Genomic DNA, 14,880 nt, shown 5'->3' with positions numbered 1-14,880 from the left:
CAGCTGCGTGCCCAATTAGGAGGGCCCAATTAAAGCTGCATTCAGTTCACACAGAGCAGCAGTGATTGCTGTCTGTAATTTCTCCTGTGGCTTGACTTATGGGTATTAAGTTGTGCAGGACTTTATTAACAAATAAAGTCAAGTCAAACAAGCCAAGAAAAAAAAAATACAACAAGCTGAAAACTGGTATGTGTGGTCCTGGCCCTTGTGTGCTATCTACAGCCTGAGAAAGGGAGTCTCCCCTCCCACCCATCCCAAGTAGCCACTTGGCAAATGAGCAGTTTCCTCTGTTTAGGCTTTGCTTTCTGTCCTCCTGGCCACAAGAATGAGTGCTTGTGTGTCTCCTCTGCTTCCATGTCAGCCAAAAGTAATCCTGAAGCCAAACAAACATACCTTTGTTTGCCCTGTGCATCATCTGTGCCATCATTACAGGAAGCTCAGCACTGCCAGTCATGATGCCAAATGGCAGGGGAAAGGTAAATGAATTGGGAGAGAAAAGGAATGGGGCAGTGGGGCACAGATGCCTTCTCCAAGGATGAGGAATTTTGTTCACACCCTGCCTTTCTTCCCTCCCGAGGCTGTTTGGTTCCCACTCCTCCATAGAGGAGGATGTCCCTGCCTTCCTGTAGGCTCGTGTAACTCTGTGTGTGTGCACACAGGGGGCACAGTGGGTTTCCCTTTCATCCTTCAGGGATACCCAAAGTCTGGAAACGGGGATCTCTTGGCTAAAGTGCCACAAGGAGCAAAACATCAGGCATACAGTCCCTGTAAAGAGCTGAATGAGAAAATGTGTGGTTTCCAACTAAACACAGGAACAGAAGCCCCAAAAGACCCCGGTCCTGTAGCTATGGATGGTAATTCTGGAAAAAAAAGGGGAAGAGCATGTCTGAACTGCCCTGATGTGCAGGAGGGGCAGTGGAGGAAGGGCCTGCCTGGAGCATTTTGCCCCTTAATCACCACACAGATATTGTGAAGTGGGTGAGACCAAAAAAGGGACAAAGATGGGACTTAATTTCACAAGATGCAGAATATTTTGACCCTTGGGCAGCAGAGCCCTTCAGGTATCAGAGCAGAGCAGCGGAGACACTCAGCTGAAAGTGAAGTGCTTTTCTGCACTAATACCACGAATTAGTGTCTTGTAAGAGAGGTCCTGTGCAGAATAAGATTAAAATCAGTTAAACACCTACTGGATGTCAAGTGGTTGCAGATCCAAAACCAGTCATTTACTTTCAAAAACAGATAGGTTATTTGTTTGGACAAAGATGCCCACAAGAAATTGCTCTTGTACAGGGCCTACCTAAGATCATTTATTTGGCTTTTTGTGCTCTCTTGACTGGTGTTAAAGCACTAACCTGGCAGTTTTGATGCTGATGCTCAAAGAAAGCCACAATAGAGAAGAAAGCCACCTTTAATTTCAAGCTCCACTAGAATCATGAAAGGAAAATTAATGTTTACTAAATGAAAAAGGATTATATTGCTGGAGAGAGGAAGTTTTGGTTAAGTTTTTAGGGGAACGTTAATAACTTTCAGAAATGGAAATGTATAGTATAAAACATGTTAAAAATGGCATAAACTGCAGAAAATACAGAAATTATTTTAAACTGACCTAAGCTCCTCGATATGCTATCATGTTTTAAAAATCACATAAACTGAACCACAGCTGACACATGGAAGGGCTTTCTGGTGCTGACAAATTTTGTATGAAAAATTTGATGTATTTAGAACAAATGTTCTGAGGTGAAAGGAAAGTCTGCTGATCAACTTTTGCACATTTCTGCAATGCCTCTGCAAATTTCTGAGAAGCATTCTGGGAATCTTGAGAAGCATCCAGGCTCATTCCCTAGGAATACACTTTCATAAAGCTGCCACTCTGGCATATCACAGTGCAGCTGAGTTTTGCCTGTGATACGTTGCCAAGCACCATAAATGAATGCAGCTCTGAGATGGCAGGTCACTTTTTATTTTGCCAGACACCACAAAGAAGTGTCAACCCCTGACAGTTTTTAAGAGTAGGTTTTAAAGGAAATATCAAAGCTTTTTTTTTTTTTTTTTTAGCAGTCAGTATCAGAGAAGACGTTCACAGAGACAGGATAGGGAAATTTGTGGAAGTGAAAGCTGCACTAAAGGAGTGATTTAGCACTACATCACTCTGGTTTCATGCTGATAAATACATCTGGGATTAGGTGACATGGTCTTTATGCCATCAAATAAATGGGCAGTGGATCTGGTTCATCATGTGATGTGTGTGTGCACCACTGCAGTAGGATTGTAACTGCTGCTGGTAATGCACTGGATCTGGTGATAATGTCATAGTTAATAAGGTTTGGTCTTGCATTTTTGTTGGGGGATCCATCAGTCCTGAGGTACCTTAAATCCTCTGCAAAGCATTCCCTTTAGAACAGGAAATGGAAACATTTAGTGGGTGAATTGCCTGATACAACACAATACAGCACAATCTGCGGGCAGTTGGGCAAGACAGGGACAAACCACAGCAGCTTTGGGTCTCAAATCCCCAGCCCTAACACCCAAGTGCTCTGACTCCTGTGAGGCACTTGCTGATGGTTGACAGGAAACACTGGTCAAAGAAATGCTGGCCTGCCATGCTATAGCATAAGAGCTCTATTTGCTTTACTGGGCTTTGGGCTAAAGCATGTCAACAGAAACTCTGAGAAAAAAAAGAAAAGAAAAGAAAAAAAAAGTGTCACTTTCTCAAGACCATGTAATAAATGAATGCTGCATTTTTCAAAAGATGGCCAAGGATATGGCATAGTCATGAAAGCAGGGAGAAAGTGTTGTGGGAGACGATATCTGTTTATTCCTTGTGGTAAAACAGCTTATTCGTGATTGCTTTCAGCACTAGACTATGTTTCTTTTGGACAGGTTTGCACTGGCAGTGTGATGTGGGGTTTCCTTTGAAACCATCTGGCCAGTGTTTGATCCCCTATAGCAGCAGGTTGATGAAGTCATTGCCAGAACTTCTTTCCAGTGTGAAAACCAGCTAGGCTCATATTCACAATCTAAACCACAACCATTTCAAGCAGCACAAAAGGGAGTATCATACTCATGAGACCACATTTCCCTAATAAGTGCCTTGTCTCAAGCAGACAAGAAAACAGATCTTTTTCTTTTCATTCCAATAACTGCAGGTCATTGGGAACCAGTCTGGAGGGAAGTGCTTTGTCTGGGGAAGTTCAGCTACAGAAGATTCCAAGGATGTGACACTGCACAAGGTTCATCCACTGTTGAGTTGGTGGACCTACTTTTACACACATAACAGATGCTGCTTCTGCTTCAGAAGAGCATCAGAGAGCCCACTCGCCTCTGCTACAGTCACCAGGTTCTTTGCTCATGATCTCCGCTCATTCTGTCAGTTGAGAAGTAGATTAAACAGTTTATGAAGAACATGAAGTTGTAAATTGCAGGGAAATTAGTTCTGAAATTATGTATCAATGCTAGTTCATTTTCAATTGTGTTTACAAAAAGTTTCCAGTCTGACAAACAAGTGGTAGGCGCATTGTGCACTGGGACAGTGTTATGGAAATGTACAGTGAGCACTGAGATGTGCATGGGAGTGTAATTTGTGAATAACAAGGTCTGTGTGCTCTGAATAAGTAACTTTCAGTACAGCTGGAATACTGGTATTTGCTTCAAGGCTACTGCAATATTCCCTGTAGCTCCCTTGTGCCACCAGGGACAAGAGCAGTCCCAGTCTCTCCTTCCCCCCTTCTCCCCATCACGCCCTTAGTAAAGCAGAAAATAAAGAGAATGACAGAATAATGTTAGAAACTGGTCGAAGAGGTAAGGACAGCAATCACTGCAGAATCTCAGTCAGATGAGTTTCAGGCTTGGCTATATTCATATTTGACTTTCAAATTCTGATACAGTCAGAGTGCAAAGCCATTTCCATTCCACTCCCTGTTTTCACCCTTTCGGAGCTTTCACAACATGGATCCTTTGAGATGTATTTTCCACCTTTTATCAGCTCCCAGAGGAGCATGTGACCATATATATTCATCTTTAAAGTTCGAGCTGAAAACTCTTACAGGTTTGTGAATTCAATAGCCATACGGCAAAAAAGTGGTAATATTTTTTTCTCACAGACTTTTTCACCATATAGAGAAATCTGCTCCACTAATGTAGATCTAGAGGAATATTAATACTTCCCCTAGTTTTTATGTGGCAAAACCTCCTATTAGAAAAGTCTATACCATTTCAGAACATCCCATCTCTTCTGACTAAAGCCCAGAGAGCACACAGTCTGTAGTACAGCTGTAGAACAGTATTGCAGGTACCGTGTCCCTGGTGTGACAGTTTATTCTGTCACAGACAAGAATTCATGCATTCAAGGGTCATTAGCATTAGGATCGGGATATATGTATTAAATTTTTCTTGTGCATCATGTGCAAACGTGCTTGACTTATAACAAATCCTTCCGTGTGTCTGTTTAAGAATAAAGGTACGATTACAACAGAAGCCAAGTTTTATGTCATAAAATCAGAGAGTCATAGAATGATTTGGGTTGGAAGGAACCTCAAAGCTCCTCTTGTTCCACCCCCTGCCATGGGCAGGGACACCTTCCACTAGTTCAGGTTGCTCAACCCCTGCCTTGGACACTTCCAGGGATGGATCATTCACAGTTTCTCTGGACAACCTGTGCCAGGGCCTTACCACCCTCACAGGGAAGAATTTTTTCCTTGTATCTGATCCAAAGCCTCACGTTGAGCTTCTCGTCCACCAACACCCCTCAGCCCTCCTCTGCTCTCAATCCACTCCCTGCCCAGCCTGTATCTGTGCCTGGGACTGCTCTGATGCACATGCAGGGGGTATTTAGCTATACAGGGAGAATTATTAAAATAACATTGCACTTCTGTGCAGTGTGTGACTATCACTCATACCACTTCTCAGTCCACACTTGTTTAATCCTCCTTCTCCCTGGCAAGAGCACTCCTCACGGATGCCAAGAAAACAACTGTCATAAGTGAAGTTATTGTCTCTTTAATGACCACAGGAATATCTACTGAATTTAATATATTGGCTTGGGAAATCTGTTTTGCCCACCCTAAATGGCTGTCTTAAATATATCTGCTCAGAGTGATGTGTGTTATATAAATAAAACTACACTGGCAGCATGTTTGTCAATCAGCAAAAAAGGCTCTGCATCCACTATCCCGGGCACATGTACTTCCTAAGCATTGGTTTCCAACAGATAAATGTAATCAAGGTTTATATGCTCACAGAAGCCAACAGGATGGGATTTTTTCACTTGAAAGATCAGAAGAAAATTGTAACTAATGTTGTGGAAAATTACTTTGATATTGCTTTCTCAGTACAGCATCACAATTAGGTAGCAATGTGAAGCACAGGGAAAGAATAAATGAATAGTAACAAATCAACACAAACAGCTACTGTCAGGAGTGCTTTGCTCAGTGAAAGTAACGTAAGCATTACTTAAAGTTTTATGACTGTGGATTTTATACTGGTTTAAGTAGTACATCAAGGTCTCACCGTCGTGCTTGCTGCGACTAAAACAATCAAGAACGATTTCCCAAACAGACAGATAAAACCAAAGCACCAAAGTATTTTTTAATCTTGTTTCGTAAGTTGTACTACCTCAAATTAAAGATGACTGAATGTACTAACAATGAAAAATGCCCTTTTGGACAATGCAACATTCTTCTACGCTGCTTTTCAGTGCAAAATACATGTTAGAGACCTGTCTCCAGCCCTGCTGATGAGATTCCAGCGTCTAGCAAATGTGTTCTACTACACAGGAAATACAACAGCAAAGGCTAATCCAGTAAAGCTTTTCCATGCAGAATCTGTTGTCCTAAGTAGCTTAATGACACATGCATTTGTTCAATTCTATTGAGAGAGTAATCAGGCAAGCAAATTATAGCAATATCCCATCTCCATTAGAACCAGGCCCCTTTAAGGAGAAACACTGTGAACAGAGGAAGGGAAGGATCCTTCTCAGCATGCCAAAATGTCATCTGTGATTGACAGATTTTCACAGGAGACTGTCCAGAAATTAAACATGCCTACCTCTCTTTATAATGAAATTAATGGGTGTTTTTTCCTGTGTCCTTTAAGCCGCCTAATGTGTGTAGTGATAACTGGTATCATTTTCAAAAGCAGTGGATATGAGTAGTTTCTGAGTCCACTGGGAGTGGAAAGCACTTAACGCACATGAAAATCAGCCAAACAGAAATAAGAGTAATTGTATTGAGCACCTTTCACTCAAGGGTACAGCCTGGTTCCTATTAACATAAAGAGTAATTGAATGTGAGACTCGAGGAATTGATTACACACCTTGGGCAGTAAGAGCATCTCTGGGATGTTCATGTTTCAGGAATCCACAGCAATCGAGTCCATTGCTGAGTGAGTTTCCCTGCTGGGGGCAGGAGCTCTGCTCAAAGTTGCTTTTATTTAAATGTGCTTGGGTGCCCCCTTCTCCAGTTATACACCCTCAAAAATCACTTCACAGCGTACTACAATCAGCAGCTGGCATTCAAGAGGTTTGTGGCAGAGAACAGAGGTACGACAGGTCAAGATGAGGGACCAGTAATGAAAAAAATGGAAAAGAAATTGCACTGGTTTTGAAACAAGACCAGAAAATCCTTCTCTTTCAGGAGAACAGAATTAACTTTTCAGTGTAAAGTTACACATTCTGAGATGCATTAGGGTACTGCCTGCATTGGCTGCCCATACATCTTTCCCCTCATCCCCAAACTACTGGCCAGTTTCAGTTGAATATAGCCAGTACTCCTGCTTTTAATCTGTAAGCTCTTCTGCATCTAAGCATACAAAAACAAATTGAAAAAAGCACTGAGGGGACTAGTTAATCCTCTGCTTTGCACAACACTGAAGATTCATTATTTCTATAGTTTCAGCTGAGTGGCTGCTTTCAAAATTGGTGTGCAGTTGGACTAAATAATAAACATATTAAAGTACAGATCGTTTAGTGACATGGAAATAACCACTTAATAAACCTGGACACAGAAATTAGCAGTTAATGTAATTATTTAAGAGTTCTCTGTGCTACGGTTCAGCTCCTACAAAACTGTTGGTAATACTTTTAAATATACACAGTTGTGTTCATCATAGGATGAAGGTGTCAAATGAATGGGCTTTTTATAAAGCACTTGTTAATTCAAGGGACAATTTCAGTGCATGTAAGAGCAAACACAGGAACTGAACCCCAACACACAGTGGCATCATTTTGAACTGGAGTGACTGCACTGGCATTTGTCAAGGCTCTAAATCAGCCTTCACTACAGCCTTAGTCAAAAAAAAAGGGGGGACTGTAAGTAAATCAAAAGATCTTGTGCCTTTTCATACTTCTTGTGGGCCCCTCCTTTAGAAGAGAACTACTATTTCAGCCCACAGTTTTCTGTTTCTCCCATTGCTGTGGTCTCTGTGGCTTTTCCCAGTTCCAAGTGAGTCGTGCAGGAAGATGGCACGCATATGAATGAGAGTTATGACAGGTTTAATTGAAGTTGAGCAAATTAAATAAATGCATCCCAAAGCATTTCATGTTTCTGGTGTGACTCATTTGTGCATCTCTTATTTTGCATCTCATGACACACTGAACACCACGTGCAGGCAAAGGTGGATCCAGAGGGGTGCATTTACAGGAACAGAACTTTTGGGGAAATCTCTCATTTTCATGTTTATTGTGGTATAGTTGGAAGCAGAAGTTGATCTCAGTTTAGCAGAAACTTAACTCCATCCAGCTGGACCCAGCAAAGATCCCTGTATAATCAATCACTTAATTGGTTCTTGGAGCAGTTTTTTCAGCAAATGCCTATTTTTTTTCTTTTCTTTTTTTCTTTCTTTTTTAAAGAAATTGATAGTTACTTTCAAGATAGCCTTCATTAAGGATTGCATACCTTTTTTGAGGCAACCTCTGTGATATATGTAAAACATGCAAAGGGTAAAAGTACAAAATACTGAACACGATAGGGCAGGTGACTCAAACAGAAATAGAAATGCTAACCTGGTGTCTGCTGATGAACTATCTCTTCTGGATCCTGCAGGTGAATGAAGACAACGAGTCCAACTGCTCCAAACAGCAAGATGAAGGAGAACATACATGTCAGCCTCATAATTACTGTTCTCAGATCAATCCAGCTCTGAGGCAGGAAAAGAAGTGCATTCGATCTCCAGGGCACTCTTCACTCATAGTCTTATCCTCTCATCTGGAAGTCTGGTGCAATACATCTACAAGAGACAAAAAACACAACCCTCTAACACTTAACATATACAGCATTTATTTTTCCAGTGCAGATTAGTAGATTTAAGTTCTTGTTTAGACCAAATAACTGATTTCTCTAGTATTGCTTTTGTACAGTTAATTGCAGTCATCCAGTCCATTTCTGCCCCAGCAATTTGTCTTTAATTATATGTCCCTACTTTTAACATGCCCCACCTGGGCACCTTGTGTGTCTTTCCAAAGGGTTGTGGAGAGATGATGATTCAAAGGAGTTATGACAGGAAAAGTCTTAAAGATTTATCTGAAGTGGGCCTGGAATATTTGGTGTTGAGGAAACCTGTTTGCTTTTCATGGCTTCCATAGCAGGTTTTTAATTTTCTGCAGTGTACTGGCATTCTAAATTTCTAAAATGCACCAAAGAACACTGTGACTCTGACTGATAAGGTTATTAAGGTTATTTAATGGCAACTATATTTATTCAGTGTGTAAAGCTGTCAGAGGTCCAGGCCAGGAACACTGGTGGATGCTTGTATCCTCAATGATTGCAGAGCATTCTCTTTATACATAGGCAAAGTCAGCTTTATTTTCTGTTAAAATTATGGCAGACATTAACTGTATTTTTATTTTTTTTTCACCTTAAACCTTTCTTGCACCTTTAAAAGTAAAACTAAAAGAAAATGTCACTAAGTTTTTCAGCACTAGCAAAGCCAAATTGTTCTAAGTTCTTGTGCAGGTCCATCTGTGCCTGTTGTGTGCATGTGTATGTAGTATGGATAGACATTTGGAACATGCATTTATTACATATATTTATTTTTAAATGTCAAATGCAACTCTAAAGCCCTAGTGGAGTCAGATAAGCCTTCAAAGCACCTGTGTTACTGTTCCAAACACGGCTGTTATAAGCAATCAATCAGGGAACAGGACCCACCCTCTTTCTGGTTCACTACGATGTTTGTTTGGCTACACAGGCAGAGATTTGGATAAATGGGTGCTCTGAACTAAATCCAACCGCAGCAAGGCTGGTACAACACCAAAATCACACCATCATTTTGTAAAGTCAGAGCTTTCTAAAAATTGTATTTGGCTTCCTAACATAAAGGTTTTCCTTTTGGTCATCTATTTACGGTCCCTGCACACCCCAGGGGAGGAGGATGCCATGACCACAGTTTCACAGGACAGGCAGGAGGGAGGTGTCTTGCCCACGTTTACAGAAAGGTTGTGATGCCCCAGAGAGCTGAAGGTTGTCCCAACCCTGGGCATTGACAGCTCTGCCCTTCTCTGCTGGGCATGTCCTGGCAGCTCATGGGACAGAGAGCGGGTGAGAAACACATAATCCTCATCTGAGAGAGAGTAGCTGAAAAACACCCACTCCCAAACAACAAGGGGTTTAAATTTGCTTAGTGCTGAGTTTTAAGGTCATTTTTAAAGGAATTATACCCTTGGGCAAATATGGGTTTCTAAAACAATTATTATTACTAGCTTAAAATGTGAAACTGCTTTCCCTGGATTTGATTTGTTGAAATGTTTTTGTTTGAAGTAGAGGCAGTATCAAGAAAGATCCCTGGCCAGCTTTTAATTAGTGCCAGAAATGCTACAGTAGCAGTTTTCAATAGTTAGAGTGTTTACATTACTCCACAACCTATATAGGACAACTGTGCCCAGGAACACACAGCCCTTTAGGTTAGACATTACAGCCTCTTCAGGACTCCTCAAGATACAACAATAACAAAAGCCAGATGAAAGCACATATTTGAAGGAAGAAGAGGCCACATGTTGCTGCCTGTAGTCACTGTATGCCTCTGCAAGCAGTGGAGGCAGAAGGAGTCTGAGAAGGAAAAAGAAAGAGCATCTCTTTCCTCTCAACAAAATTACTACCTCTCAACAGAACTCAAACATCAGAGATCTTTAAATTATGGGTCTAAGCTTTCCCCCTCCCTATTCTCCTGTAATTATTTTTTCAATCAGTTGACTTTAATTAACACGCCCTCCGAGAGCGAAGTGGGTGAATGGCAGTGGCTGGTTTGAGATGCTGAGCATGTGCTTCCCCAGCCCTCCCAGGCTGGTCGTTGACTTACAGGAGCAGAGGAACTCTGAAAGCAGTTAGCACTGACTGATAAATGTGAACAAAGTATCCTCATTAAGGAAACATTTGAAAATATCATTTACACTCAAATCACATCATTTTAAAGATGGATGAGAGAAAAATCCCTACAAAAAAAACACTCTAAGTGCAGCTCGAGCTAACAGGTTCTTCAAGCAATACTTCCTCAGGCATGTGAGGGAGAGAGATGCTTTATGTGGGAGCTTTGGACTGATCCATGCAGAGTGTCAGCATCTGGGAGGCAGAATTTGGATGAATCCATACCCTTCAACTTGCACTTTGCATTTGATGCCAGATACTTTGACTGTGCTTCTCACAATGGGCAATAACATATTTTTATAATACTTAGCATTACTGAGAGTGCAAGCAGATAAGGCTACAAGGAGCTTCCAATCTTAGCTCCATTTTTCAGCTGCCCTGAACCTATTAAACAGATGGAGAGCAGTTCATTAGAACATGCAATAATGAATTGAAACTTCTAACTTTTAAATTATTCTCCCTTTATACGTTTCTATGGTGGATAAAACTCCTAGGTATCAGTATCTGTTTTCCTAAGCTTTCCCATTACCATGGTATGTGAATGTTCTGCCCTTGAAAGCAGCAGAAGTATGAGTATGCATGGATAGTAATTAGCACTCAGATAGCACTTTCCAGTTCAAAGACATTCATTAATCACCACAGTACTCCTATGAATTGGGAGCTGAGGAAGTATCAGCATCAGGTAGGAGGTGTTGCATCATTAAAGCAAGACTTTTAAGGAAAAAAAAAAGTACAGTTTTAGGTAAAAAGAAAATCCAAACATGTTTGTGGCAAATACTTGTATACTATAACATAATGTTCAGGCACCAAATCTTTTCTTTACAAACACAAAAGCAGAACTAGTTGCCCCTTGCTCCCAACCAGCATTGAAAGACCCTGCAAAGATTTATTTAAATCTTCTGACAAGAGTGGCTCTGAAAGTAGTGCTGTGTAGGTTCTGCTTTTTGGCAATCACCTCCTGTAAGCCTAATGACTGAACACTTTCACTGTGAGCAATCTAAGGTTATGATGCAGGATCAGTCCACAAAAGACAACAGGACAGTTTTCTACCAGCACCTCTGTTGTTTCTTTCCTCATCAGATGGGTCAGCCAGTTGCCATGCTGAGTGACCATGGCTGTTTGTTCGTTCTCTCCCCTGCCTGCTGCCAACAAGGCTGTGTGAAGAATGGCATTGATAAGATAGATACAATCTAAGGGCATGGTGTAATTCTTGGGTACAAACTCAGGAGCTTGCCTTTGGTCCATCTAGAACTGGATCTTTCCATAAGAGCAGCTGCACTGATGCATCAATGGAAGGCAAAAGAAAATCCTGAAGAGTGAAGTAGCAGGGTAAGTTGCCCCAAGAAAAGGTCTGTTGATCTTTAGCTGAGGTCAGCTTTATGAGGGTAGCACATCTGGGACTGGCTGTCTTAGGGAAGCACCTTTGTCAGGGTATGAAGCTTTCACAGCACTGCCAACAACTGCTAAACCAGAGCTTGGTCCTCTGCAGAGAGCAGGAGGGACAGGGGGCCCAGGGCAGCTCCAGCCCCTCATTTCTCTCTGCTGGCTGCTCACAGGGACTCACCCTGTAGAACCCAGGCTGCCTGGCCCTCTGTGCAGGTGGTGCTGGGGTGCTTTCACTCCACTGGAGAGCTGGAGACCAGCACAGCTAAATTAGCCTGAAGATGAAAGGCACTGCGCTGAGATGAAAGAAAGAGAGGCTTTTTTCCTCTGTGGAACCAGGGGAAGGGAAGGACCAAGGTGGGCCAGAGACCCTGTAAAGCTCCTGCTCACTGCAGGGCACTCTCCCTCCCTGAGGCTTCACTGCAATGTGCCAGTGCAGCTCCCAGTGAATGAAGGAACACAGACCAATGCCAGCCTCACCGCTGGGTATTATTGCCTTATACATCAGCAAGTCAACAGAACACCCAAATTCTTTGCAAACATCTCCTGATTGCTAAATTGGACAATTACAAGTCACCTAGGAATGAATGTAAATGCTGAGTTGCCACCTACACGGTAAACCAACTGAATGTCTCGTGCTGTGTGAGCTTTAGCTGCTGTTCCTGCAGTGGATAGCAGGCTGCTGGTTCAGAGCCAAGCCAGAGCCCACTGTGTATCCAGAGAGCAGCAGGATGCAGGTGTCTTCTGAAAGCAGGGATTCCCGCATCTCCACTTTGTGTGCTGATGGGTAAGCAGGTACCGAGCAGCAGAGATTAGCTCAGCCACTGCCACTGCTCTGGTTGTGCCATTCTGGAGAGGCAAACTGGGAGGTCTCCCTGGTGCTGTGGGACCCTGTGGAGGCCCCAGTGTCCAGGCTCTCCATGCAGAGAAATGTGGCACTGCACGGGCACGGCCTCAGCAGTGCCCTCCATCCTCGCTCACCTGTCCCCAGCGAAGGGCACGCATTGGCTGCTCGGACTGCCAGCTCAGACAGAGATGCTTATTAATGAAGAAATGTTTTTATAAGTCAAGATTTGCCTGTGAGCAAAAAAAAACTACGTGTGAAATCTCAGCACTCCTGCAGCTGGTCTGGGGAAGTTTTTAAGAGGGAGCTGTTGGCAGCTGAGAGTTTTCTTCTTCTACTGGTTTTTGTGTTGTGCTTTCTGAAAGGGCACCGTAATGGAGCACTTACTTTGTGTGTTATTAAGATAATTTTACTCAGATTGTCTAATATAGTCAGAAACTGTGATAGTGATACCAGGCAATTAGCTGAAAAAAAGAGAATAATATTCTTACAAGAATATAGGAAAAAGAATATTATTACTGGAGTGATCATTAGCTGTGTCTACGAGGTGTGGGAACTCTGCAGCTGAGCCAAGCATGTGTTTCCTTGCTTCAAAGCACTTACAGACACAGGACACTGAGTTTTCCCATCACTCCAGTGTCCACTCTCTGCTTTACCCCTGACTTCTAGACCAGGCTTTTCATAACATTTACAGAAGAAAAAAAAGGATTTATAAACATTATTCATATTCACCAGTAAAACTTTTTATAGCAGTTTTACAAAAGCAAGAACTGGTACTAGAGGTGGAGATATTAGAAGTCATATTATTCTGTTGCTGTCAGCACTTCTGTTTGGAAATAGGAAATGCAAATGAATCCCAAGTATTATGCCCCAAATCCTCTAGCTTCTCTAGCATAGAAAGAAGTAGGAAACCAATAATCCTGTGGCTGCTTCCATTCATCAAATTCACCCCTGATTTTCCTTGAGATTTGGAAAGGAAAAATTTGTTTCCACATGATATTTAAAATTAAAACATTTTGTCCGGCTCATATCAACTTCATATATAATCATGTGCTTCTCTGTGTAATAACAGAAAAAAAATATAGTGGAGAAGGGTGAAATATGAAATTTAAAATTGAATCTGTTAAAAATGTCCTGCTCATGATATGTCCCCAGAATTCTTTCCTGAAAAGGTCTGGATTCATATTTTCCTTTTGTATGTGGAAAGGAAATAAACCCGCTTCAACGAAATCACCAGTGAAGTTAAAGTTTCCTCTGACTTCGAAATCCTTGGAAATCAGAAGTGAAACAGTCGAATGGAGAGAGGTGGCTCAGCCTGATACCAGCTGGAGTCCCAAGGATGCTCGGGAACCCTCTCCAATGGGTATTTCCCGAGCTGCCCATCAGCGCTGCCAGAGGCACAGACCAACTGGGCAGTGTGAACTCAGGAAGGGCAGGCACCCCTGCCCTGTGTGACTCTGTGCAGCACCACTCTGTGCTCTCTGTCTCCCCAAGAACTGAGGCAGAGGCAGGAGCTGGCAGCCGGCTGCGTGGGACCTGCTGACCTGCCCAATGAGCTGACACCTCTTCCTCCTCACAGCCTAATTAGCCTCTCCTGCATCCCAGCCATCCTGGGCTGATCACCTCAGCAGCGTGGCAGGAAATTAGGCAGAACTTATTGCCTATTAAGGGCTCCATTCTCCAGTCACTGGTGTCGCTGCACGTCTCAGCTTTCAGCAACTCCTCTGATTATGCAAAATGGGGATTTCTTGACATGAAGAGAATCTTGAAAATTACAGGATCCTCTTTTGCTCACATATACATTAAACCATATACTGAAAAGAGTGAGGAAAGGGATGAGGGGTGTTAGAGGCTTTCTCTTATTCTGGTATAAACTTGTTTTGTCAGGTATTACTGAGTCCAGTTCTACTCTCTCACACACACCAGTTTTGTCCTTTGGACCCACACACCGCTAAAAAGTATGGTAAAACCATATAATGTGCCAGAGCCTGAATTCTGGCATAACTGCAATAAGCTGTGACATTGTTTTTTGTGGTTGAAGTCAGAGTGACAGTGTATGACCCCTTTTCCCCATTCCAAAACCCCTGGCAAAGCTGCTAAAGCTGCTCCTCTCATTCCCATCACATGTTGCCATAGGAAGCGGGCACTTCTGGTTTCCACTTTCATCTACAATTTAAGACCAAAGGGGACTGCACTCGGTAAACAACCACAACAATCCTTTCAAGGTCAAGAAGATTTCTTTGCTATCTTTCTGGGTGCAAATCGTAGCGGGCGTCATGTGTTACTAATCTCCTCAGTACT

The 14,880-nt window shown here is 42.4% G+C and overlaps 1 protein-coding gene across 1 annotated transcript in view; it reads right to left on the bottom strand.

Moving 5' to 3' along the window:
• The window catches only part of CHST8 (carbohydrate sulfotransferase 8), a 166,268-nt gene that overhangs the window by 117,658 nt on the left and 33,730 nt on the right, over positions 1 to 14,880 (bottom strand). The window contains exon 2 of the mRNA XM_027894535.1: positions 7,997 to 8,220. Coding sequence (XP_027750336.1) covers positions 7,997 to 8,105 — 109 coding nt within the window. The 5' untranslated portion in view covers positions 8,106 to 8,220. The remainder of the gene's footprint in view (positions 1 to 7,996; positions 8,221 to 14,880) is intronic.

This window comes from Empidonax traillii, unplaced genomic scaffold (assembly GCF_003031625.1).
Source record: "Empidonax traillii isolate 1590-97213 ecotype Southwest subspecies unplaced genomic scaffold, ASM303162v1 scaffold432:size744455, whole genome shotgun sequence".
Taxonomy (NCBI): Eukaryota; Metazoa; Chordata; class Aves; order Passeriformes; family Tyrannidae; genus Empidonax; species Empidonax traillii.
Note: the sequence above shows the minus strand (reverse complement) of the source record. Positions and strands in the feature narration are given on the sequence as shown.